Source organism: Monodelphis domestica, chromosome 1 (assembly GCF_027887165.1).
Source record: "Monodelphis domestica isolate mMonDom1 chromosome 1, mMonDom1.pri, whole genome shotgun sequence".
NCBI lineage: Eukaryota > Metazoa > Chordata > Mammalia > Didelphimorphia > Didelphidae > Monodelphis > Monodelphis domestica.
Genome location: NC_077227.1, coordinates 112,124,762 through 112,151,766, shown reverse-complemented (window position 1 = coordinate 112,151,766; position 27,005 = coordinate 112,124,762). Strand labels below are relative to the sequence as shown.

At 33.4% G+C, this 27,005-nt stretch overlaps 2 protein-coding genes across 6 annotated transcripts in view; one reads left to right on the top strand and one right to left on the bottom strand.

Moving 5' to 3' along the window:
* Nucleotides 1–27,005, top strand: part of LOC100022188 (glutathione S-transferase omega-1-like) — a 193,371-nt gene that overhangs the window by 33,692 nt on the left and 132,674 nt on the right. The window contains exons 2-4 of one of the 2 annotated variants that reach the window (XM_056804398.1): nucleotides 6,877–6,964; nucleotides 18,054–18,132; nucleotides 20,402–20,556. The exons of the other annotated variant lie outside the window; for it this stretch is intronic. The gene's annotated coding sequence lies outside the window, so the exon portion shown is untranslated. The remainder of the gene's footprint in view (nucleotides 1–6,876; nucleotides 6,965–18,053; nucleotides 18,133–20,401; nucleotides 20,557–27,005) is intronic. 2 annotated transcript variants of the gene reach the window in all.
* LOC100028437 (cilia- and flagella-associated protein 43) overlaps nucleotides 1–27,005 on the bottom strand; it is a 161,116-nt gene that overhangs the window by 13,952 nt on the left and 120,159 nt on the right. For 3 of the 4 annotated variants that reach the window (XM_007479059.2, XM_007479056.3, XM_007479061.2), the window contains 10 exons: nucleotides 18,402–18,491; nucleotides 18,021–18,101; nucleotides 16,426–16,551; nucleotides 13,714–13,833; nucleotides 12,253–12,360; nucleotides 11,115–11,201; nucleotides 10,329–10,417; nucleotides 6,844–7,057; nucleotides 4,967–5,079; nucleotides 613–772 (listed from right to left, as the gene is read on the bottom strand). In XM_007479059.2, coding sequence (XP_007479121.1) covers nucleotides 613–772; nucleotides 4,967–5,079; nucleotides 6,844–7,057; nucleotides 10,329–10,417; nucleotides 11,115–11,201; nucleotides 12,253–12,360; nucleotides 13,714–13,833; nucleotides 16,426–16,551; nucleotides 18,021–18,101; nucleotides 18,402–18,491 — 1,188 coding nt within the window. The remainder of the gene's footprint in view (nucleotides 1–612; nucleotides 773–4,966; nucleotides 5,080–6,843; nucleotides 7,058–10,328; nucleotides 10,418–11,114; nucleotides 11,202–12,252; nucleotides 12,361–13,713; nucleotides 13,834–16,425; nucleotides 16,552–18,020; nucleotides 18,102–18,401; nucleotides 18,492–27,005) is intronic. The other variant, XM_007479064.2, reaches the window with a different exon arrangement.

The window sequence follows — 27,005 nt, the reverse complement described above, 5'->3', positions numbered from 1 at the left end:
TTACCTATTCTAGAAAGTAATTTGTAATTAAGAAAATAGCAAAAAATATCTATACCTTTTGACTTTGAGATTTCATTGTTAGGCATATACCTCAAGAAGGACAAAGAAAGAAAATCCATATACAATCAAATATTCATAGTAACCTTTTTAGTGCTACCAAGGAATTGGAAACAAAGTGGATGACCATCAAATGGCTAAACAATTTGTGGTAAATGAGAACAATGCTATTATACTGTAAAAAATGAATATGAAGAATTCAGAGAAGCATAGGAAGATTTATATAAACTGATGGGGTCAAGTAATTAGACCAGAAAAAAGTGTATAAACAATGACTACACTGATGTTAATGGAAAGAAGACAGAAATGAAACTGAAGGTTGTGTAATTATGATGACCAAGCATGAAAAGAATTTTTAAAAATGTACCTCTTCTTTACATAGCTAAGAAATACTGTATATACTTGTAAACTTGGTAATATAGAAATAAAGGTAATATGCAATAAAAGCCTTAAAGAAAGTAGGGAAAATGGGTGGGAACTAGTTAAGGAGAATATACTTTAAACTTATTTTGCATAACAATTATAATTTTTTCTTTTTTGAAAATTAATAATTACCCGGACTATAGAATTTATGTCTTCAATTAAAACCCTGTTAATGAGAATGGAGTCTGTGAAATCTAAAACAAAATGGAAATTTTCCAGTTCCACTTGCCCTTGTGTAATCAAGATTTGAATTGTTGAATTCAGCTGATAATTCATTTTCTCTTCTTGTAATCTAAGTTTAGAAAAAGAGAAGCCATTATTGTTCTCTTTGTGTTCTATATTTTATTAATTTGATATATTAAAAACAATCTAAAAAGAAGGTCACAATTAGATAGTTTACTACCAAAACTAGACACTGAATGATATGGTAACCATTTCCCCACTGATCAGCTTCACATGGAAATAGTTATAATATTTCTTCCAATTATACTTAGGCTGGCTAAGTTATTGTGTAAAGAAAAATGGGTTCACAAAATCTTACGCTAGGATTAAAAAACAGTAATGATCTAATGGTATTATTACATGAAAATAAAGTAAATCTGAAGAATAGAGAAAATGCTATAAAGGATATATTATACTGAAAGCTTTGCTTTGCTTATCCCTTTTTTTCACAAAGTACAAGTGTAATAGTGAAGCACTAATGATTAATTTGAGGATCCCATATTAGTAATGACAACTAGAATGATATCTACACAGTAGAGTTGAGGCAAATCATTAATAATTTAGGACCAAATATTTTTAAAAAGTAGATGGACTTTAATTCTACTGGCAATCTACATTAAATTAACTGGATAAGTATTCAACTTAAGTGTGAATTATTATTATGTATAAAATGAGAATACTTGTCCTATGTACTGCAGAGAATTGTTATAAGAAAAATGCTTTATAAACTTCAAAGTGCTATACAAAATGACATCCCATCCTTAAAAATTCCTCACTAGACTTTAATCTCAACATATCATCTCATATCTCGCCTCACTTTCAAAGCCAAATTCCCTTTGAAAATCAGATTAGCTTTTTATTATTAGCTTTGCCCCTTAAAAATCATCTGAATTGTATTTATCAATTAATTATTCATTTTTCTTTGATTTTTCAAATTTTCTGCTTTGGTGTTTACTTGGATATTTTTGATGTGTTGCTTGTCTAGTTTTCGTTATGTGCCTGCTCTCTTCTTTCTTTTGCTAATGAAAGCGATTATCAATATAAATTTCCTCCTTAAGACTACTTTGGCTATCCCTAAAATTTTGATGTTATCTTATTATTGTCATTTAATTTAATAAAATTAGGGACTGTTTCTATGATTTCTTACTTTGACTCACCAATTCTTTAGGATTAGGTTATTTAGTTTCCAATTAATTTTCATTCCTTTCTTAAAATTCTTTTTATTGAACATAATATTTATTGTGTTGGATTCGATTAAGGGTGTGCTTAATATTGATGCTTTCCTACATTTGTGAGATTTTCAGGCCTTAATAATTGCTCAGTTTTTATAAAGCTTCCATGAACAGCTAAGTTATACTTATAAATTAACTTTCTGTAATTACCAAAGTTCTCCTGTATCCAACTTGAAAAACTATTCAGGTCCTTTGTTCTGTTTTTTTTTTTTAATTTAATTTACCTCTTTGAAAAAGGTAAATTGAGATCACCAATTATAATGGTCTTCCTCTCTATTTCTCCCTTTAAATGGATAACTTTTCACTTAAGTATTTAGATGCTATGTAACTCAATACCTCTATATATTGAATACTGGTATTAATTTGTTATCTATGTTGCCTTTAAGCATCATATAATTTTCCTGTTTATCTCCTCTAATTATTTATATTTTTACTGTTGTGTTGGATGTAATCATGGTTACTTACTATCCTTTTTTTTAAAGATCATCTGAGGAATAATAAATAGATTTGCTCCAGCCTCTTATTTCTGTTTAAAGTATGTTTCCTGTACATAGCATATTATTTGATTCTGTTTTCTAATCCATTCTCTTTTCTTCTCTTTTGAAGTAGAGTAGGTCCCATTTACATTCATGGTTTTGACTGTTAGTTGTATATTTTCCTCATCTTATCCTTTTAAAATTTCCCCCCTACCTCTCCCCTGCCACTGCCCCTTTGTACAAAGAAGATGTTAGTAGAGAAGACTGTACTCAACACTAGTGAGGAAACTGCTTATATTCCATTGCCTCTGTTCTTATTCAGACCTTTATCACAGATTTTTACTCTTCCAATTCCCTCTTCATGTTCTACTTGGACTTCCTAGTTGAATTTGTTTGGTTGTGAGTAATACTTCTTTTATTCTATTCTTTTTCTTAATTCCCCCCCCTCCCCTCTTCCAGTTCCTTCCCATTTCTTTGTTGAATGTAATATTTTTTCTACACTAAACTGTCTTCAATTCATGTGATGCCTACTTCTTCTGCTCTTTCCTCCTAGTTTATATAATCTGACTCATGAACCCCAGTTACATAAAACAGTATGTTCTACTCCCTTTCTTCTACTTTATTCCCTAACATATTCATTTTCTTTCCCTTTCTTGCTCTACTTAAGATCATAAAAATAAGGCAAAACTACCTTCAGCTTTGTTTTATTTAGTTCCTATAAAGAATTAGAATCCTAAGGTGTTTTTTTTTTGCCTTATAAATACTTCCTCATCAGTCTTTACCAGTTGTTCTTACTTTTCTTGGTTTCACTTGACTTTTGTGTTTGAAATTCAAAGTTTCTATTCAGTTCTGCTCCTTTCACCAACAATACTTGGAAAGTATTTTGTCCATTTTCTCTTTTAGAATTATTCTCAGTTTTCCCAAGTGGAAAACTTTTTTTGGTTTGTAAACCTTTATCTTTTGCATTTTGGAATATTATATTTTAAGGTTGCCTTTCCTTTGTAGTACCAGCTGCCAAGTCTTCTTCCTAATGGGTTCCTTGCTACTTAATTTTTTCTTTCTAGATATTTAAAGTATTTAAAAAATTTTAATCTGAATGCTCTGGATTTTGGCAGTGATATTTCTAGTAGTTTTCATTTTAGGTTTTTTTTTTCCTCTCCGAAGGTGACCAATAGATTCTATCTACTTTTACTTTGCCTTCTATTTCTGATATTTTTGGTGAGTTTTCATTAGAATTAAAAAATATTGTGTTCAGGCTTTTGTTTTTGTCATGATTTGCAGATATTCTTGTGATTCTTAGATTGTTTTCTAGGGCAGTTTTTCTTTAGAGGAGACAAATGTCCATTTACAAAAATTTCTTTCTTCCCACTTACTACTTCAGTTCAGGATCTAGACTACATCCTGGCCTATTATATCTTCCTAACTTTCCTGCCTAAAATATCTTTCATTTCCATCCACCATACATTTCCCAAAGTAATATTCTTGAAGAAGGAATTCCTAGATAATTAGGAAAGTAATGTGACAAAACCCAGATAGGAGTTAATGCCCAAGAGGAAAGGATCATCAGCAATTTCATATATTACAGAGTGGTCAAGAAGAATTAGGACTGAAAAAAGACCACTGGATTAGGTAATTAAGAGGACATTGATAATTTTGGAAAGTACACGTTCAGTTAAATGATGAGTTGTCTGATGGCAAGTGGTTTAAAGGGTGAAACACTCTATGTGTCACTCCCCACTCAGTAAATTCTGTTGGCTATTATCTCTAGGATAATTTACTATTATGTATAATGATTCTATTAATTTGCATTCATATAACCTGACTCCTTATTTTGTATTACTTCATATACTCCAAGGTCCAGCTAACTGGCCTTCTTCTTGTCTATCTTGCATGATGTATTCTATCTCTTAACCTTTGAGCAGGTGCTATCACTATTATCTAGAATATACTTCTTTTCTTACCTCCTCCTCTTAGAATTAATAGTTTACTTCAAAGCTTAGCTTAAAATCCAATCTTCTGGCTAAGGGCTTTCCTGATCCCCATGAAATTATCATCTCTTTCTTTTGTATGTACTTGTTTACATGTTATCTTGCCCAAGAGAATGACAGTTTCTTGTATACTCTTTCATATTTATCTTTGTTTTCCTAGCATTAGCATAGTGCCAGATGCATAAGAGATCTTTAATCAATGCTTCAGATTGATGATTATTTTTATTAACCAGTGTTAGCCAAAAAATCCAGAGATTATATTTTCTTCTATAAAGAACAGATGTGAACATTAGAAAAACTTTCAAATGATGCCTATTTACAAAAAAGTGAATAAGAAAAAGCAGAGAAGTCCTAGCCTAGGATATGTGATTTTAAAAATGTGATATCTGTTTTTAGGGTTTTCAAAACTCATTGACATAATGATGAAGGGTAGTTCCAGGATAAAAACCCATTGGAAGCCAATGCCAGTCTCCTTTGTATTAGAGACTTTCTCTCATCTTAAAAACCCTAGATTAGACTTCAAATAGGTCTAAATGAATGTGAATGAAAGAATCAATAGTCATATTACAAGTGGATTTCCTGGAGACATTTTTCAATGTCCGCTTGCACCTTATCATCATCCTCAGTTCTCTTCCGGAGGAAGGTCTGCATTTCCAGCAAAACAAGGGCTTTTTGCTTTACCTGAACAAACCAAAACATAACCTTTTAGATCATAAAGAGAAAACCTAGAACAAACTTGTTTCAGTGATTTTTAACAAATTAATTTTCAAAAGAATTCAATTTGTCAAATATAAGTCACCCCATAATGCCCAAAATGTCAAGTGGGCAGTATAAAAGAACTTAATCCATGCTAGTACTTGAGAGATCAAATTTCCTTATTATTTAAAATATATAAGCCATATAATTTCTGCTGGATCTTGATTTTTAGATTGTTACTAATATTTTGGTTGAGAAGAAACATGAATTTGAAGATGCTAAGTCATATGTTAGTGGCATTGCATTTAATGATGTTGGGGGGTCTTTCTTTTTTGAGGAAATGAAAGTATCTCACAAGTAAAATGCAGTGCTAAATTTCTCATCTGTCTTACCATTTAAAAAATACAGCTGAGCATAGACTAAGGTTGGATATTCCAAGTTAAATCAAATAGTTATACTCTTTGTGGTTTCCTAGGAAAGAAGAAATTTCTGATATGACCCATTTTACCTTTGTATAGCCCTAACTTTTAGAAAGTTTCTCTATACATGAGACTTGCATTTGCTCTCTATAATTTCTTCTTTTCTTCAATCCTTACCTTCTGTCTTAGAATCAATATTACATATCAGTTCCAAGGCAGAAAAGCAGAGGGCCAGGCAAGGCTAGGCAATTGGGGTTAAATGTCTTGCCCTGGGTCACACAACTAGGTAAGTGTCTGAGGTTAGATTCAAACTTAAGTCCTCCTGTCTCTAGGCCTGGCTCTCTAACTACTGAACCACCTTGTTGCCCTTTCTTCACAACTTGTAGACATTATTCCTAGTTCTCCCACTGAAGCCGGGTAGAAAAAGTCTAATCTGTCTCCTACATAGCAGTCCTATAGAGACCTGAAGAAAACTATTCTGTTCCCCCTGGGTTTAATGATTCAGGCTAAATAAATATTCCCAGTTATTTCAGCTAATGTTTATATGTCATTAACTCAAAGCTGTTTCCCACCCTCTCAGGTGGTGGTAGAATGTTGGTAATTCTCCTTGGGAGCATACTTTCCTGCTTATCAAATATAATTCCTATATCTGGGCACAGTATGTGGTCTCACTAGGGCAAATATAACAGTTGTGATCTTCCTGAAAATTATGCCTTTTTTCAAAGTTAGGGTTGTTTTGTAGTTGTTGTTGTTGTTGTTTTCCTGCTTATTACACTTAAGTTTAGCTCACAGTCCACCAAAACTGGAAGAATTGCTCTCTAACCTCACCTCTCCCATCTGGCACCCATGAAGTTGATTTTTTTCCCCCCATCCTAAGACTTTACATTTATGCTGATTAAATTTTATCTTATTCTATTTTGCCCAGGGTTCTAGACTGTCAAGGTCTCTTTGGATGCTGAACTTTAATATCTAGGTGTTATCTCTGCTAGCAAAGGCTTTAGGATTCAACTTCCAATATATTATTCTTATATTACCAACATTTATTACATTATTAGGAAAACAGAGTATGTTTTTCTTTAAAATTCCTTCTAAGCTTATTCAATTCCACATTTGATTTCTGAAAATTTTCAGTTGGATACTTTTTGTTTTTAGATATTCATTTTAAATATATAATCTTCCCAACCAACCCATTGATCTTTCCCTTATTACAAACATTAAAAAGAGAAAAAAGTATGACAGTCCAACCAACCAACACATAGAATGTCTGACACCATATGTGATATTCTATACTATCTATGTTTTATGTTAAATAAAAAAAATAAAATATTACTTTTTGTTCATTTTCCACTTTTGATCTTCTTAGAGCACAAAAATTGTTCCAGACTGAAAGTTCTAAACCTTCTGGCATATTATGAGGATTATCCAGTTCTTTCATGGCCTTCATTAATTGGGTAAGGTTTTCCTGATGAAGATGGATAAACCCTTGCTCATCATCATAAGGGGTAAATCTTTGCCCTCCTTCTGGTCGCTTTTGCTTATGTTGCCTAGCATTATCAATAAAAATACATACAAGATAAAGTCATATTTTTATATCTTAAAGTATCAATATTAAATAGAAATCCTAACAAGATATTTGGTCTAACTCCTTTTTCAAGAGGACCTCAAGAATACAAGTTTTCTGGGCTTCCTTCTCTGTAGAATAGACAAAAAAATAGTTTCTGGGCCAGCCAAGCTATTGCAAAGAATACTCATTTCTTCCTTTTGTATCTTTCTTTGCAGTATCTTGGCTGAGCCCAAGACTACTTTGACTTCTAATCAAATGAAGTAATGTTAGTAAAATATTTGGCATAGTGTCTTGCGCATAAAACATTTATTTCCTACCCTTTTCCTTGATTAGCACTCAGGAATCTAGTTGCATAGTGGTTTGGAAAAGAGACCTCTCTTTCTGAGTACATATATCAATATATTGATGCTTAAAATGGGGTAATAAGGGAAGAATGGGAAGCACTGTTCTATAGGAGTCAACCTGAGGAATGCAGTAACTGAGAATATTATATTTTACTGAGAAAACTGAGGCCAGTCACCATAATTTCCTTCTTTTCCCCTTTTCTAAATATCAAAACTCCCTGTTATGATGCCTTCTCACTTCCCACTGTCTTCTTCAATCTCTGTTGAGGCAGTAATCTTTCACCTCATTAAGAATTCTTCCTTCTCCCTTCCCTGGCAAATTGCCTCACAGTAATCTCAATATTCAATCCTCTTACTTTTCAGGCTCTCCCTCTCTATTGTTTCCTTCTCTGTTGCCTATAAAATGCCCAAATATTTTACATCTTCAAAAAACCCTCCCTAGAACATAAAAGATTTCCTCAATTTATCATTATCTTTCCTCCTTTTTTAGCCAACCTTCATGAAATAATTATTTATACTCAGCTATGATCCTAACTCTCTCTCATTTCTTAACCCTTTATAATTGGACTTCTGATCTCTCTCAATTGAAACTTTTTTCCAAAATTATAAATGATTATATTATTTGCCAAATCTAATGGCCTTTTCCTAGTCCTTGTCCCTCTCTTTGATACCTGTGACCATCTGAATATTCTCTCCCCTTTTTAATTCAGCCTTTAGAATACTGTCAGGGTGCTTTTCCATTCACTTCCCTATTTAAAAAACATTAGTGGGTCATTGGCTCACTGTCACTCAAACAGTGGATCAAATTGAAATTTCTATTTCAAATCAGCCCCAAATTTGCCTTCTTAGTTTGAATACACATTGGTCAACTTTACTCAATAGTTAAGAGAAACTGATTTCCTTACTGTTCTTATATATAACATTCCACTTCCCATAGTTATACCTTTGAATTGACTGTTTCTCATTCCTGAAGTGTTCTTCCTTCCTCTCATTTTCTATCAGAATCTCTAGTTTTCCTCATAATTCAGCCTGAGTTATCATCTACCTCAAATCCTATAGCTGCTAGTGTCTACGACCAATCATATTCCCTTATGTAAATTTGCATATGCTGAGATATCTGTGTCTGCCTGTCTGTCTGTCTATCTATCTATCTATCTATCTGAATATCCACACGCTTGATTGATCCCCTTAATATGAGCTCCTTGAGTCAGGAATCATTTCACTTTTTCCTTTGTATCCCTGGTACACAGTAAGGGCTTCATTAATATTTGCAGATTGAATGATTTCTACTTTGACTACCTTCCATTATTATGCCCAGGACAGTGCTGTCTACTTTATTGGTGAGTCAACTTGGGATACTTGTTGTAGTGCTATATAGTGCTTCTCCCTTTTTCCTCATCTCATATGAAGATTAAATATCTTTTGCCATACCTCCTTCTTTACCTATGCCTCACATGAAGAGTGCTATATGTGGAATAGGAATACTGATACTACTCAGCTTGTCATATGTTTATATTTTTCTAATCTTCCTCCAAAAGGAAGAGAGAAAATTGAGCTTATCAGTTAACTGAAGGAAAAGATAATCTTTTGGATGTAGTTACATAATATCTAAAATTCCTTCCAGTTCAAAGACCCATGAACTTAAGAAGACTGGAAGGTCCTAGAGAGTTACTGAAAAGAATAGTGTGTTCTCCATAAGCTTCATTTAGCCTTGGGTCACTTCCACAGTCTGTAGCCCTTGTTCTGGCACACAGTCTACTGAGCTACTGAACAAAGATGGAGAAGATTATGCAACCATTCTGATTGGGTCCATTACAAATTTGTTACACACCTCAAATGGCCCCTTAGTGCTTCTAGATAATCTTTATGTATTTCCTTTGTTCGACTCACTATTGCACTCCCCACAGCAATCAATCTTTTCATTTCTTCTCAAAGTTCCATGGCTCCCCTTCATATGTTTCAAAAGAATGAGGCCATTAGTCAAAATCTCCCATCTTCTCCCTTTTTCTTCATCTCATATGAAGATTAAATTTCTTTTGCCATATCTCCTTCTTTACCTATGCCTCACATGAAGAGGCAACTTTATTCCTCATGTTTTTTCATCTTTCATATCCAATCTATTGCCAAGACTTATTTGCAACATTTCTTGAATATGCATTGTTCTCTTTTCTGACATTGCCACCACCCTAATGTGGGTCCTTATAATTTCACCTTTGGACTACTACATTCATCTGCTGGCTGGTCTCCCTGCCACAAGTCCCTAATCCTCTCTCATCCATCCTCCATTCAGCTGCCAAAATGATTTTCCTAAAGTGCAGGACAGACCATGTCACCTCCTCCTCTCAGTTGGCACACTGGAGCCAACTCCAGTGGCTGCCTGTATCACTCAAAGGATCAAATACAAAATGTTCCATTTGGCATTCAAAGTCCCTTTATATTATTGCCACTCCCTTCAGTATTTTTACACCTTATTCCCCTCTTGTACTTTTTGATCCAGTGATTGTGGCTTCCTTTCTGTTACACAAACAAGACACTTCATTGATTGATTTGGGCATTTTCTCTGGCTGTCCCCCAGACCTGAAATGCTCTCTTTCCTCATATCTGCCTAGTGCCTCCTTCTGGCTTCTCTGGCTTTTCACAATCCCTCTCTCTTCTATTGACTTTCCTCTTTAATTATTTACTATTTATCCTATAGGTAGCTTGTTTGTACATGTTTGCTTTTTATGTTTTTGTTTTTGCCTCCCCCATTAGATTGTTAGTTCCCTGAAATGAGGAATTGTTTTTTTTTTTGTATTCCCAGTGCTTGGCACACAGTACCTGGCTTACAGTAGGTGCTTAACAAATGTTTATTGACTGACTGGCTGATAATAACAAAGAAAATATTGGCCAAATAAAAGTGAAATCAACCTTGGTCGGCGTTTGAACATTTTGTAGAGAGTCTCAACCAGAGAAGTAGGAAGCTCAGAAAATTCTTTTTTAAATCCTCGTTCCAGAACCTATAGGAAAACATGTACCATCACCAAAACTAGAATTTGATTTTGAAATCTTTTGTTTACTGACATTTTTACTTCAAAATTCTGTTGTTTCCCATTCTGAGAAATAGCAACATAAGAACTGTATTAGAGGTTAAATGTGTAAGAGTGTTCATTCATCTTACAAAAGGAGTCACTTGAGTTTCTCTTAACTGGTTAACTTCCCAGTGCATTCAAATATTACTTAATCAAATTATAGAACTCTTCACCTGAAAAGATCTTTGTGATCATTTAATCGAGTGGTTTCCATTTAGTAGTTTGCAAACAATTTGGGAGTTTGTGATAATGATTCAAGGAGTGCACTAAAAATACTTTAGTGGCTCCTTAAGCAGTAAATAATTGCAAAATATTGGATTCATAGCACATTTTTTTTTTCGGTTGAAAAGGGTTTGTAGAACAAAAAAGTTGGAAACCACTGATTTAGCCTAACTCCTTTATTTGAAAGAGAAGGGACAGGCCAAGACAAGAGAGGTCATTTCCCAGAATTCAGTTCACATACATAGCATAAAGAACAATGTACCTATAATTAAGAATCAAAGTAAAACTTGTAAAAAAAAAAACCCTGTGAGGAAATTCTATTCCTTGCAGACCTGTCCAATTCTAGATGTTCAGAGATAATTGCTTGTGTAAATGTAAATAATCAGGAATAGATGACTCTTACTTTGTCCTCTGCAATTAAGATGTCATAAGTTTCTCTGTAAGCATCAAGTTTTTCACGAGCATTGTAGATGTCATCATAAGTACGTATCTATAACAACATCAGGATTGGCAAAACAGAACAAGAGATGCTTGGGTGACAATTAAACATGCTGCTAATAGTAAAAACAACAAGTTTCTTAAATGTTTCAGTGGAGTATATGCTTTCCATTCTTTAATACTGATGAGGTAAAGTAAACCAAAAATAATTTTTAGGAATAAATATTCTAACGATTGTCTAAACAGTCCATCAAAGCTAGAAATCTACAGAGGGTTTCAAATGTACTATATATATGTTCATGTTCAAACCTAATCTCTATTTTAGAGAAAGTGCAAAAGCTTCCCAATTTGAGTCAGTTAGTTTACCAGATTCCTGCCCTTATTTACATGTTTAGGAAAACCTGGCGATGCTAGTACTCTGAATAGACAAAATGTCTGCTGGTGAAGAACTCATTCTACTAGCAACAAGAGTTATGTAGCACCATGGACAGGAACAGCCCAAAACATAGGTGCCAAAATTCTGGAAAATCATTACTTTGTCTGAAGGCATTGTGTTTGGGAAAGGAGCTCATTTAGACCTGAATCTAAGAGCCTAGAGTTGTCAGGGAGCATAGAGATCTGTTTTATGTAGAAAAAACAATACCTTAGGTTATTATCAGCTGTGAACACAATTGTGATTAAGTGAACTTGACTTTCAAATGTGAACTGCAGTTTAAAAGGCTTTTCATTTCTGTCAGACTACTGGATATTGAATAATCTTGTGGCCTATTTGGTTAAAAGTAATTGCAAACATAATACAGTCATGGAACTGTGGAGACTGCTGTATTTATACATAGATGGCTGTTGTCACATGGCACAGAGCAAAATCTAAAGACTGGATTATAGGTTCATAGAATTTAAAGCTTGAAGATCCTGAGGAAATCTTATAGCTCTAATCTCTTCATTTTATAGATGAGGAAAATGAAGTTCAGAGATGGTAAATGATTTGAGATGGGTTATTGAACAGTACATGGGGAAAGATGCAGAGAGTGAAAAGTTTGAAATATTTAAGTTGAATAAGGACCATTGTGACATTTCAGTGACAAAAAGACTATTAAAATTACTTTTTCACTTTGTTTTCTTTCAAGGAAACTGTTCAATTCTAATTCTCTTGTTAGCAGTTCTTCATCTATCAGCAAAGAGAAAGAAATGATGGCTATTTTTAATTCTTCCTGTGGAAACATTAACAATGAAAAAGTAGATTAATACTACAACTTGAAGAAAACCCTTTACTTCAGATAAAATAAACCAAGGATAACAAAAGCAAAATGCTATTTATTTATTGTAAGAAATGAGTATTAAAATGTTCTAGTAGTTTAAAAAAAACAGGAGACTGGGGACATAAAAGATTCATTTTTATATTAGGAGTAGTTGGTAGGGTGAAAGGGAGAAAGAAGAAATCAAGAGAAAGATCATGAAAGAAGAGGAAAGAGGTGCTTGGAAAACCTTTTCCTTTTCTACTTTTCAGGACCTAAATATCATCCAGTCTTCAATCTCTAGTTCAAGGTTGGCTTCCTCAATGGAGCCTATACTCCTTCGGACCTTATTATCCATTCAGAACTTCTACAGCACTCCACTTTAGACATATGTATGTGAGTAGGAACAGACTTTGAATTTCATCATCATTCATCACTCGGGATCTCTATGATCTTGACATCTGATTCCTCATTCTTCCTTAAGAGACCCTTTGTCTTCCCTGTGACGGCCATTTCATCCCTCTATTCAATCCTTCTCATTTGCCTTCCTTCCAATTCTGACCTTATAGATGATTAGCAGAACCATAATAATACTTCTCTCCCTTGAATCTTTTACTTCCTTGTCCTAATACTATACATGTCTTGCCAATCCTTAGACCTGGTTTACCTCCACCAATTGCAATGCTGTAGAATATTGCTAGAGAAAGCCAAACAGCTGTGCCAACCAGATTCTCAATGAATTTATGTTAACTAACCTCAAATGGTCCCTCATTGACCCAAAGCATTTATAGCCTGTCACATAATTCTAAACTTTTTCCATATTATCTCCAACACACTTTGTGATTTAGTGAAGCCTTCTCTTTGTTTCCTAAAGTTAAGCATTCTTTTTCTGTTTTCTATTACTTTTCATGGCCTGTCTCCTAAGCTTGAAATTAAGTCCCTTCCTCACCGTCATTATTTAGAATACCTAGTTTCCTTCAAGCATCAACTGAGGGACCTCTTCCTATTGAAATCCTTTCTTTTGCCTAGTTATCAGTTCTCTCTCCATTCTCAAATTACTTAGTATTTACTTATCTGTGCACATGTTACATTTCCTCAGCATAAATTAGTTCCTCAAGAGCAGGGATTATTTTATTCATGTCTCAGCATCTGAAACAGTGCCTTGTATATGGTAGGCACTTACTTAAATTTTTTAAAATTAAATTACTGCTCATTTCTCTAAATCAGAAATGTAAATGAAAGGAATTAAATCAGTATATCATAACTACCTCTGTTGTCAACATTTCCTATCTTTGGTTTGAGGCTTACATTCATGAGTTGTTCCTTTACCTGGTTGATAACCATATCACATTTCACCTTCTTTCCAAAGAGTCTTTTCAAAATTTTATCAAAAGTTTGAGTTGTGTCATAAACTGAGGTTTGAAGTCTCTTTAATTCAGCATCCAATGACTAAAATAAAGATATAAATAAAGAAAATTTAGACTTGTCATAAGATAATAATTTGTTGTTAACTTTAGCTCAGTCTTTCAAATGGATAATGTTGACATCACTGCCATAAGAATTCACTACAAATGACCATTACTAAGGATAGTCTTTAACCCTGTTGTTTCAGAATATTTTCAAAGAAATAATATTTCAATTAAGTTTTATAGCTTTAAAGTTAGCAAAGTGCTTGTTAGGTAGCTATCATGTGCTATGTGCTATGCTAAGCATTGGGGTAAAGCAAGAAGGTAAAAAGTCACTTGATCTCATTTTATGAGCCAGTTTTGGATTTCATTGAAAAAATTATTAATGTACATATGCACATAAATAGCCTTTATCAATTCATAGAGTATAATATTTCTATAATTTCATGTTGAAATGTTTTGTTATTGTTAGATAATTTCCTTTAAGACAAGAAATAAAGTATCTTATAAGTCTCTGGCAATTCCTAGTATAGAAAGGTATCATTGAGTGAAGAATGGCCAAGAAAGATATAAAAATAAAAGTTCTGTCTTTTTAAAGTCACAGACCAATCATGGTAGGGTTTGAAAGTGTGGTCACTCAAATAGATATGAGCTCATCAATGTGGGTATTCTTTGCTATGATAGAGATCCCAACTCATCCATGCTCACTCATGTTGGGCAGCTGTCCACGTTTTCCCATAAAGTGTACATCCATCATGCCCAAGATCTTATTTTCTTTCATCTGACATCTCAGGGATACTGGTGGTATACATAAACTCTTGCCACATGACCAACTCATTTTCATTTTTCACTTATTTCTTTCTCCTATACAGCCCTACTCTTCATTCTGCTCTGAAGATAACACTTTGCTCTTGAAGACAAGAGCACAAACTTTGACAGGATTTGTCATGATTGAAAGGCTTTAAATAAATATACTCTGAATAAAAGAATGAATCTGCTCTCTGAGGAACAGTTTAGATAGGTGAAGAGAGGCTCAGTAGTAGTAAGTAGGCTGGCCACTTGATTAATTATTTAGCCACATAAACTAATATTTTAAAATGTATGCATAGTCAGAAAAATGCATTTTAAAAGTCATACTTTAAAAGTAAATATCTCTAATTTTACTTACTATAAAAATAAAAACTCATATTCAATAATCACATTCAATAGAATAAAAATTTCTCTAATAGACTGTAAATTCCTTCACAGGGGTAGCTAGGTGGCTCAGTGGATTGAGAGCCAGACATGGAGACACAAGAGGGTCCTGGGTTTAAGTCTGGCTTCAGACACTTCCTTGCTGTGTGACCCTGGGTAAAGTCACTTACTCCCTTAAGGGAAAGGATAGTAAAAAATGGATGGTTATGATTGTAAATTCTTTTGAGGTATAAAGTTGTTTATTGCTCATAAAACTCATAAAACTGTTTGTTATTGGGCACCCATAGAGAGGTTTCAGTTCTTTTACTTTTAGATTTAAGTGATATTCTGACTTAATCAAAGATCCACAGAAGGAAAAAGGACAGTGCTCTTCAGTGAGGTTATAGAGATTTCAGTTTCTAGGGTTGGAAAGTTATTTGCTTCTATATTAGGTAGATTTCTATCATATCAAACTGGGAAATACTTTTTTATGCCTATGTGTAGCTATAATTCTGAGTATAAAAGTTTCTGTTAAGGTATAAATGCCAAGTTAATAAGCATCTGAAACTTGTGGTAGGATCCTGTGGCTTTGGCTTGCAAAAAACCGAGGCTTTTCTGAATGCCACCAAAACAAGGGCTTTTAGACATCCACAAGATGTCATTTAATTGCCTCTTTTTTTCTTAGGCTCTCTTTTCAGTCATCACTACAGTACTGAACCCTTCCTCATTTTCAGGTTTATTTCAAGAATTTTCTTATGGTCAAATACATTAAACTAGTTTTTAAGAACCGCAGGAAGAAAGTATAGATGAAAAATAAAATTGAGAGAAGTTGCTCCTAATATACAATAGCATAAAACTGACAAGGTGGCTTGCCCTATTGGATGCTTCATTATGATTTTACTTGCATTTTTTTCACAAAAGAATGAATATTTGCTTTTATTTCTGAGATAACAATCTTTTGGAATTCTATTATAAACCTTTTCATTGTCAGCATATGCATGTATTTCTTATGGAAAGAAAAAAATGAAGCCAGTGGCATTTGCATTGGGAAAAAACAACTTTCAATTTGAGCCATGGAAAGTGTTTCACTTAGTGGGCATATCGTTTTCTCTTCTTGTCTTTCCTTGAGAATGGAAATTAATCCAAATTTTCACTGAACTAAATGTGTATTTTTCTTTTCCTTTTCCCCTGAAAAAAAAAGCTATATTTGGATACAATAAAACAAATATCATTTGATTTTTCTAGCTTTTGCTAGTAAGTTTTAAGTCAATTTGGTGTGAATAATCTAAGTTGTTAAATATAATCATTTTTCTTATAAAATCTATTTTATGTTTTCCCTTTGAAAATTGTAAGTTATTTAATTATCTCTGGAGTACTGAAGTAACTCCAGAGTTATAAGAATCTGAAATTTGGGATTCTGCTAAAAAAGAAAACCTATTTCTAATTTATTTTTCATGCTGACCTTTTTATACTTCTCCCTTTCATCATTTAAGTCTTTGACTTTTTTCTCATACTCCTTGAATTGTTTCCTTTCATCTTCAGTCCATACAGCATCAGATTTTAATGTAAAGGCAGGTGGAGGAATTTCCTAAAGATAAAAAAGAGAAGTACACAATTTACTGAACATGGCACAGTAATAGTATACCATTAAAGCAGTAAGGAAATTTTGGTTACAACAAAGAAACCAATCTTTAACCATTGGTAGGGGAGGCAAGGAAAATGGCCTAAAACTCAGTTATACTGACAAAAATGTAATTTTCAAAGGAAATTTTCAGTATCACCAAAGAGAAGTTATTGGTGCAGTTTCCCTAAGTATTGCTAAACACATACACCTCTTTTTGTTAAAATATTTTCTATAAGTTTGAAAATCAGTGCTGAAGTTTTTGGTGAACATGGTTGAAGTTGCTAAATTTTAAAGGAATGTTATCTTTTTTTTTTTTTAAAGTAATTTATTCTCTTCCCATGATTTATCTTTTTGAGTCCCAAATTTTTTCTTTCTTCAACCTCTCCCTCACCCATTGAGAACACAAGCAATATGATATCAATTATATATGTAAAATCATACAAAATATATTTTCATATTAACCATATTGCAAAAAAGCAAGAAAATTACAAAGTGAAAATATTATACTTCAATTTGCATTCAGAGTTCATCAGTTCTCTCTCTGGAGGTAGATAGACTTTTTCATCATGAGTCCTTTGGACTTGTCTTGCATCATTATATTAACTGGAGTAAATCTTTCATAACTGATCTGCTTTAAAATATTGCTTTTTCTATATACAATGATCTCCCAATTTTGCTCACTTTACTTTCCATCAATTCATATAGGTCTTCCCAAGTTTTTGCAAAACCATCTTCCTCATTTCTTACAACATAATAGTATTTCATCACAATTATATACTAAAATTTGTTCATTCATTCCCCAAATGATGGGCATTCTCTCAGTTTCCATTTCTTTGCCATCACAAAAAGAACTATAAATATTTTTGTCCACAAAGGTCCTTTTCCTTTTTCTTTGATCTCTTTTGAGAGATAAACCTAGTAATGGCATTATTTGATCAAGGGTATGCACAATTTAACAACCCATTTGGACATGCCAGCCTGGAAATTGCTCCCCAGAATAATCAATTGGATCAGTTCATAATTCCACCAATGTATTAGTGTTCCTATTTTTCCACTTCCCCTCCAGCACTTGTCATTTACCTTTTCTTTCATGTAAACCAATCTACTAGGCATGAGGTAGAATCTTAGAGTTGTTTTAATTTGCATTGCAGTAGTGATTTAGAGCATCTTTTCATGACTATTGATAGCTTTGATTTCTTCTTCTGAAAATTGCTTTTAGTATCTTTTGACCTTTTATGAATTGGGAAATAGCTCTTATTTTTATAAATTTGGTACAGTTCTAGATATATTTGAGAAATGAAGCCTCTACAAAGAAATATTTACTTTTTTGAAGAATTTCTTAAAACTCATACTTGTCTAGGAAAATGGTAAATTTAATATTTTTTCCTTTAATATTTTTTATTCTACTTTCCAAAGTTAGACAAAACCATTACCATCTTCAAAATATCTTCTTTCTTGACTTGTAGAACTCCACCCATCATATCCATCAAAGCTCGTTGTCTTGCATCATCTGCCTGGAAAAATAATCCAAAATTAGAGGAAAAGGTAAAGGAATTAAAATGTTCATGTTCTTTCATCATTGCCCAAGACCACAGATCCAAAATGGTGTTGGGAAGATCCCAGAAATTGGCAGAAAAATGTACTTATAATGGGTAATGATAGTTGATGGCAGATGGCATGTGTATGTGCATGTAATTAGGCTTTTCACTAAGTATTTATCATTGCTAACTGCAAAGGAACATGTTTCTATGATATGTAAAAATACAAATATGATTATATAACTATATATCTAGACTTAGTCTTTAACATGATACCTGAAATAAAAGAAGTCTTTCCAGCTCAAGAGCTTCAGCAATTTCTGCTTGTTCTTTTTCCCATGGGGTAAGGATTCTTTCAACTTTTATCTGAAAAGCAAAAACTTTCACTTCATTTTTTTGTCTGCATTTCTCAAAAAAAATCAAAACAAACTAACTCGTGAGAGGGCAAAAGATCCACCATAATGTCAAAAGATTATTTGAATTGCAACTTCAAGTTCAATTCCCTTTTAAAGGAAGGTAATTGGTGATGTGAGTGCTTTAAACATGTCTGTTTTTGGGCTGATGTGAGATCTTTTCATCTTTTCTGTTTTCTATAGAGGTGAAATAAAGGTTGCAACATCCTTGATTTGCATTTGCTACCTAGAATTCTTGAACAGAAACTATAGACCCTATTACCACATTTGTGGAGACCTAAACACGAATATATTTAGAGATTTTCCTGGAATCAGGTAGAAGTTTAAATAAGCAAGAGAAAGATAATTACCCTTTTTTGATTCAGTACGATATCTGTGTAGCTATCTATCTATGAAAGAAGACAACATTACTCCAGCCCATATAGATCTTAACAGCCTGTTATGAAATCAGCCTTTTTTAGGTAGCTCAGTTCAGGTGCTTCTGTCATGCAGCTGCACATTCCTTTGTTGTATATAAATTGTTATGTTTACTATAGTATTTTTAATGATCATATATTATGTTAAAATAGTACTTTATAATTTCTAAATCACTTTCACATTTATTAATTCACTTGAGCATCTTAACTCTGTTTATTCTCCACATTTTACAGATAAGGAAAATGAGACTTACAATTTGGATTAATTGCCCAATATTGTGGTAGAGTTGGGATTAGGACCTAGTCCTAATCTTCTGATTCCAAGTGTTCCTTTGATTTTTTTCATGTGCTTGTGGGCAATTACAAAGGTAAATGAATAGAAATGAAACTGTAGGAGAAATTTTCTCCCTCCTTCAGAAGATATTTTTCTGGCATCCTTCTGAACTCACAAGCAAGAGCTAAGCTCAAAAATGAATTCATCCAGTACTTTCACAAAATATATATTTTGGTGCTAGAGTTAGGCAATTCAATTCAATAGCAGCAAGTATGAGACAGCATGGTGTAGTAGTATAAGGATGATATTCGAAAAGAAGTATTGTTTTATTAGTTTAGGGGTAAGTAAAGTGGTTGGCCTGAGAAAGAATTGGAGTTTGAAGCAGAGCTGAGAGAGCATATTAATTTCAACTGCTGACAGTTATAACCATTTTTCTATGTCAGTTACTCTCTCTGGCAGTTGGAGAGTTGTTCTCTGGCAGTTGGCAGAAACACACTCTCTGACACACACTGAGACTCTCTCTCAGGGTTGGAGGAGGTAACATCTTTGTTCCTCTCTCTGTCTCAGGGAAAGATCTGAAGGAGGTCAGTGTTTTCCTTTCCCAACTTGGGAAACACTATTGACTATCTACTGTGGTTTTATAGATTGTTTAACTCTGAGAAGACCAAAGAAAAACTTGGTCTTTGGTTTAGAGTCCTAACTGGATTCTTGTTGAGGCTCAACCAACTAGCTTTTGCTATTGTATAATTTGAAGGCGAAGTTAAGAAGTATAAGGATAATAGTGGTAGTTTTTATTTAGATAGTATAAATTTGAGTTATGATCAGGGAGGATTAGTGTAGCCTGTGAAACACAGGAGAAGTGGTTCCTTGTGGAACCGGGAGTTTACCTGGGTGGATTTAGAATCCCTTAGAATTAGAAATCCTTTATTTATCCTTATATATTTCAATAAATACTTTATTTTTATAATAAGAGTCTTTTTAGCATCCTTGCACCTGGCCCTGAAGGAAAGTTCACATTTAAGCTTCACTTCATCACTGAGGATACATTTGATTACATCTATCAAAAGTATCCAAACACTTTTGAACCTATATTGAACAGTTCTAAACAGTTTTGGAACAGTTTTTCCATATAAATATATATATTTTTTATAACTCGTCAATTTATTTTTACAGTAGGTAGATCAAGGCTTGAAGTCCAGAAGAGCTGGGTTAAAGTCTTGCCCCTGACAAATAACAGCCATATGCCCAGTTGAGCTATGTCACCTCTGAGTGTACTGGAAGACAGTTCTCAAGACTGTAAATGCCATGGAAGGTGCTGCATCTGTACGGTAAGGAAGTTTCCTCATATGGAATATTCCCAATTAGAATGGAAACTTAGACTGATACAGGAGTTCCCTATACCATTGAAATCACAGGTCTTGTTCCTATTTCTATGAGCTAGTAGTATTTTTTTACCTCTTCAATAATGTTTTATTTTTTCCTCAATTACATGTAAAAACAAATTTTGGCATTTGTTTTCTAACTTTTTGAGTTCCAAATTCTCTCCCTCTCTCCAGCTCCCTTCCCTGAGATGTTAAGTAATTTGGTATAGGTTATATAAGTGTTATCATACAAAACATATTTCCATATTCATCATGTTGTGGTAGAAGATACATATTAAAAAACACAAAGGAATTGAAGTGAAAAATAGTATATCTTGAACTCAAGACTCCATCAGTTTTTTTGTGGAAGTAGATAGCATTTTTCATAATGAATTTTCTGGGATTGTCTTGCAACATTGTATTATTGAGAATACCTAAGTCATTCACAGTTATTCATACAATATTGCTGTTACTGTGTACAAAGTTCTCCTGGTTCTGGTCACTTCATTCTGCATGAGTTCACGTAAATCTTTCCAGGCTTTTCTAAACTCTTCTTGCTCATCATTTCTTATTGCTCAACAATATTCCAATACAATTATATACCACAATTTATTCAGCCATTCTCCAATTGATGGACATGTTCTCAGTGTCTAATTCTTTGCCTCCCCCAAAAATGCTGTTATAAATATTTTTGTAGAAATAGATTGTTTTCCCTTTTAAAAAATCTTTTTGGGTTACAGATCTAGTAGTAGTAGCAGTATTGCTGGATTAGAGTATGTACAGTTTTATAGCCTATTGGGCCCAGTTCCAAATTGCTCTCCAGAATGGTGGGATCAGTTCACAACTACACCAATAGTGCATTGGTGACCCAATTTTCCTACTTTCCCTCCAACATTTTCCCTTTTTGTCCTATTGGCCTCTCTGTTAGGTGTAAGGTGGAACCTCAGAGGTGTTTTAATCTTCATTTCTCTAATCAATAGTGATTTGGAGCATTTTTTAGTAAGATTGTAGATACCTTTGATTTCTTCATCTGAAAATTAACTGTTCATATCCTTTGACCATTTATCAATTGGGGAATGAACTGTATTCTTACATTTTGATTCAGTTCTCTTTATAGTTAAGAAATGAGGCCTTCGTCAGAGACACTCCCCCAGCTTTCTGTTTTTCTTCTAATCTTGGTTATATTAGTTTTGTTTGAATAAACTCTTTTAAATTTAGCAATCAAAATAATGACATTTATAACTTGTAATGCTATCTCTTATTGGCCATAAAGTCTTCCCATATTCATAAATCTGACAGGTAAACTATACTATGCTCATGGTAGCACCCCTTTATGTCTAACTCATGTACCTATTTTGACCTTACCTTGGTTTACAGTGTGAGATGTTGGTTTGTACGAAGTTTTTGCCATATTACTTTCTAGTTTTCTCAGTAGTTTTTGTCAGATAGTGAGTTCTTTCCCCCAAAGCTGGGATCTTTGGGTTTGTCAAACACTAGATTTATGAGGGTAATTTTCTACTATGTATTATATGTCTTATTTATTCCATTTATCTACTACTCTCTTTCTTAGCCAGTACCAGATTGTTTGATGATTACCACTGGTAATATGGTATGACAAGGCCACCTTCCTTTGTGTTTTTTTTAATTGATTCCCTTGATATTCTTGATCTTTTGGTCTTCCAGATGAATTTTTTAAATTGTTTTTTCTAGTTATATGAAATTATTTCTTGGTAGTTTGATTGGTATGGCACTGAATAAGTGAATTAATTTAGGTAGAATTGTTATTTTTATTATATTGGCTTGGTGTCTACCCTTTGAGCAATTAATATTTTTCTAATTGTTTAGATCTTTATTTGGGTGAAAAGTGTCTGTAATTGTATTCATATAGTTCTTGGGTTTATGTTGGCTATTTTATGTTATTTAGAGTCTCTTGTTGCACTTTGTTGGTAATATATAGAAATACTGAAGATTTATATGGACTTTTTAAAAATAATCTGCAACTTTGCCAAAGTTATTATTTCAATTAGTTTTTTAGATGATTTTCTAGGATTTTCTAAGAATACCATTATGTTATCTGCAGTGTGATAGTTTTGCTTCCTCGTTGCCTATTTTAATACCTTCAGTTTCTTTTTCTTCTCTTATTGCTACGGCTAGCATTTCTAGCACAGTATTGAATAATAATGGTGATAACAGGCACCCTTGATTCACTTTTTATTTTATTGGGAAAGCTTCTGGCTTATCCCCATTACAGATAATGCTTTTGATGGTTTTAGATAGATACTATTTATCATTTTGAGGAAAGCTCCAATTATTCCTCTGTTCATTAGTGATTTTTAGTAGGAATGGGTGTTGTATAGTTTTTCTGACTCTATTGAAAATATTATATGATTTACCTTAATTTTGTCGTTGATAGGGTCAATTTATTGACATATAATTGGGCAAAATAGCTCCTAATAATTGATAGCAAATTAATTGGTCCTTTTTATTTATCATACTTGTAATTTGGTTTTCTTCTTTCTTTTAAATAATAAAATTAGTCAGTGGTTTATGGATTTAATTTCCTTTTTCATAAAACCTAATTTTAACTATTAGTTTAATAGTTTTCTTACTTTCAATTTTATTAATTTCTCTTTTGATTTTCAATTTGGTGTTTAATTGAGTTTAAAATTTTTTGTTATTTTTGCCTTGCTTTTTCTCTATTTTATTGCCTTTAGATATAAAAATTTTCCCATTGGTACTACTTTGGTTGCATCCTATAAATTATGGCATGTTGTCTTGTCCTTCTCTTTAATGGAATTGTTTTTGATTTTTTCCTTGATTCATTCATTCTTTAGGATTACATGATTTAATTTTCAATCAATATTCTTTCCATATCCTTTTATTGAATCTAATTTTTGTTGCATTATGGTTGAAAAAAAGGATATATTTCTGCTTTTCTGCATTTGGTTGTGAAACTTTATGCCCTACACCAGTGAATTTTTGTGTAGGTGCTATTTATCAGTGACAAAAAGGTGTATTCCTTTTTATTTCCATTCATTTTTCTTCAGAAATCTATCTAGCTTTTAAAAATTCTATTTACCTTCTTAATTTCTTTCTTGTTTATTTTTTAGTCAGATTTAAGTAGTTTTGAGGAGAAAGTTGTTTCCTCAGTAGTACAGTTTACTGTCTATTTCCTCCTATAATTCATTTAACTTCTTCTTTAAGAATTTGAATGCTATGCCATTTGCATATGGTGCTTTTTGTCAAGATGAAATTTCCTTGTTTAATTAGATCTATTTTTGCTTTTACTTTATCTGAAAACATGAATTGTTATCCCTGCTTTTTAAAAATCTTAGCTGAAGCATAGTAGATTCTGCTCCAATTCTTTATTTAAAATTTTAAAATAAAATTTTAACTTTCCCTCATTACATATGAAAACAATTTTTAATATTGATAATATTGTTGAATTCCAAATTTTCTCCCTCTTATCATCCCTCTTCTCTCCCCTCCCCATGGTGATAAGTAATATGATATAGAATTTGCATGTGCAAACATATCCATCATTTTTCTATATTAATCACTTCATGGAAGAGATTGCAAACAAATAAACAAAAAGAAGTGAAATGCAGTATGTTTTGTTCTGCATTCAAACTCCATCAGTTCTTTTTCTGGAGGTAGATGGCATTTATCTTCATGACTCTTTGGGATTGTCTTGTATCACTGTATAGCTGAGAATAGCTAGGTCATTCACATTTGTTCATTAAACAATATTACTTCTGTATACAATGTCCTTCTGAGTCCTTCATTTTTACTTTGTGTCTTCTTGCTTCAAATGATTTTCTCATAAACAACATATTGTAGGATTCTGTTTTTTAATACTCTAGGCTATCTTTTTCCGTTTTATGGGTTGAATCTCTTGAGCATCAAATTTTCTGCTCAACTCTGATCTTTTCATGAAGAATGTTTGAAAGTCCTTTAATTTAATTAAATATCTGTACCCCCTCCCCCCCGGAGGATTATTCTGAGTTTTTCAGGGTAGGTGATTCTTGAATATAATTCTAGTTCCATTGCTTTCCAGAATATCATATTCCAAGCCCTCTGCTTTTTTTAAATGAAGAAATCTGCTAGGTCTTGTGTAATCCTGACTTTGATTCCATGATATTTGAATAATTTCTCTTTGGCTGTGTAACAGTTACAATTACAGTTGAGACTGAAAAAAATCTAAATTTAAATGGTCGCCTAGGGAAATCCCAAATAATAAAATACCCAAGTCAGCTGCCAAATTTTTATGGTGATTTAATTACAACAGGAGGAAGAAAATATAAGAGAAGGAAATAGGGAGAGAAGGAAAGGAGTTTAACTCAGAACCACTCTGGCTCAGGCTGAGCCAACGCGGGCATTAAGGACTTGGAGAGCCAAGGCAGGGAAAGGGGTCAGTCCTTATCACTCACGTGACCAATCTGAAGGAAAGCTGTCTGCAGGGCTCCTCCAACCCCAAGCTCCAGGATCAAACGGAACTCTAGCCCTCCTCACAGGAAGTCCCGAGAACTCCAGAGGCTGATCTCTACCTCACTTCCTGCATCTCACATGTGCCAATGGTGGCTCAAGCTTGACTTAGGACTGCCCAGAGGTCTATCCTTTTTTTTGCACATGTCTGTTGAAGGCCATTTTCTCAAATAATTAAATCTTCAGTTTGATGCAGCCCTTACTAATCTTGTTACACTGAGTAGGGTGGAGAATGTGGGTTTCCAAGACCTGATTTTGTTATTCCAAGTATCTCTATTGTTATTGATCAGGAAATAGCTAAATCAGATCGTCTAAAGAATGGTCTGGTTAGGATGGAATAGTTTTGAAATTTACAGCTGCTTGAAGTATCTTCTTAGCCTGGGAGCGCTGGAATTTGGTGATAATATTCCTGAGAGTTTTTATTTTGAGATCTCTTTCAGGAAGTGATGAGTGGATCCTTTCAATTTCAGAGCAGTTTTCCTTGTTAATTTCTTATAATATTGTACCCAGGCTCTTTTTTAAAAATCATAGCTGTTAGGTAGTCCAGTAATTCTCAGATTATGTCTCCTTGATCTGCTTTCCAGGTCACTTATTTTTCCAATGAAATATTTCATATCTTCTTCTATTTTTTCATTCTTTTGATTTTTGTATTGTTTTCTGATTGAGTTTTTGTGCCTCCTTTTCTGAGTCTAATTCTACTTTTTAAGGAATTTTTTAGTGAATTTTTATGTCTTTTTCCTTTTTTTTTTGCTTCCATATTGCCAATCTGTTAACTCTTTTTTAAATGGTTCTTTTGCATCACTCATTTCTTTTCTCATTTTTCTTCTACTTTTCTTATTTGATTTTAAAAATTCTTTTTGAGCTCCACCAGGAGTTCTTTTTGGTCCTGACACCATTTTGCATTTTTCTTTGAGGTTTCACATGTAGCCATTTTGGCATTGTTCTCTTCTTAGTTTATGTTTTGATCTTCCCTGTCACCATAGTAACTTTATATGGTCAGGGTTTCTCTTTGTCATTTGCTCATTTTTCTGGCCTATTTTGTGACCTTTACCTATATGCTAAAGCTTGCCTCTCCTCCTGGAGCAGAGGCAGCACTGTCCCATGCTTCTTGTACTGGGGCTTCTTGGCTGTGTGGTAATGACCTGACTGCCTTAGGGGCCTGCTGTACAAGGCTCAATGTGGGGGAGGCCTAGCTTCTTTGCAGGTTGGTGGTGTATAGGTAGAATCTTACTGACTTGCTCTGGGGAGGCTTACAGTTTGTTTTCCCAGACAGCACCTGGGCTGGATTTTACTCTCCCTGCTGCTAGTTTGCCAGGATGCTATCTATGCTGTGTTCCCCTCTTATACTACTGAGATGGGTCTTTTTTGCCTACTTTCTACATTGTCTTCGGCTGGAACACTGCTTTACCCCATCTTTTGTTGATTTTGCCATGCCAGAATTTGTTTTCAGGCACTTTAAAATACTTGTTTGGAAGGTATTCTATCCTGATTCGGCCATTTTGGCTTCCTCTTTTCATATCTAAAGAAATAAGGTTCTTGTATTTCAACTTTTTTTTTTAAATGAGAACAAGCATGGTGTAATGAAATTAACAATGAGCAAAATCAGAAGGTATGTTTCAAGACCCAAATCTAATACTGAAGTAGTTCACAATTATCTGGTGCCAGAATGTCACAAGGAATCCCACCACTCATTTCATTTATCTTAGTGCCTTTCTGTAATCTTGGTAAACATTTTGAATGGAGGTGATTATAAATCATCTGGTAGCAGAAATTATAACACTTAAAAACCTTCTACACATTTCATAGGTCCCTGTATAAATATCCTATAGGGCACATTTTCATTTTGACTCTTTAATATCCCTGTTGACTCTTTAGAATCACCTGTTTCTGTGAGGTGACATATAACATGATAAGAAAGCTACTTGCCTTAT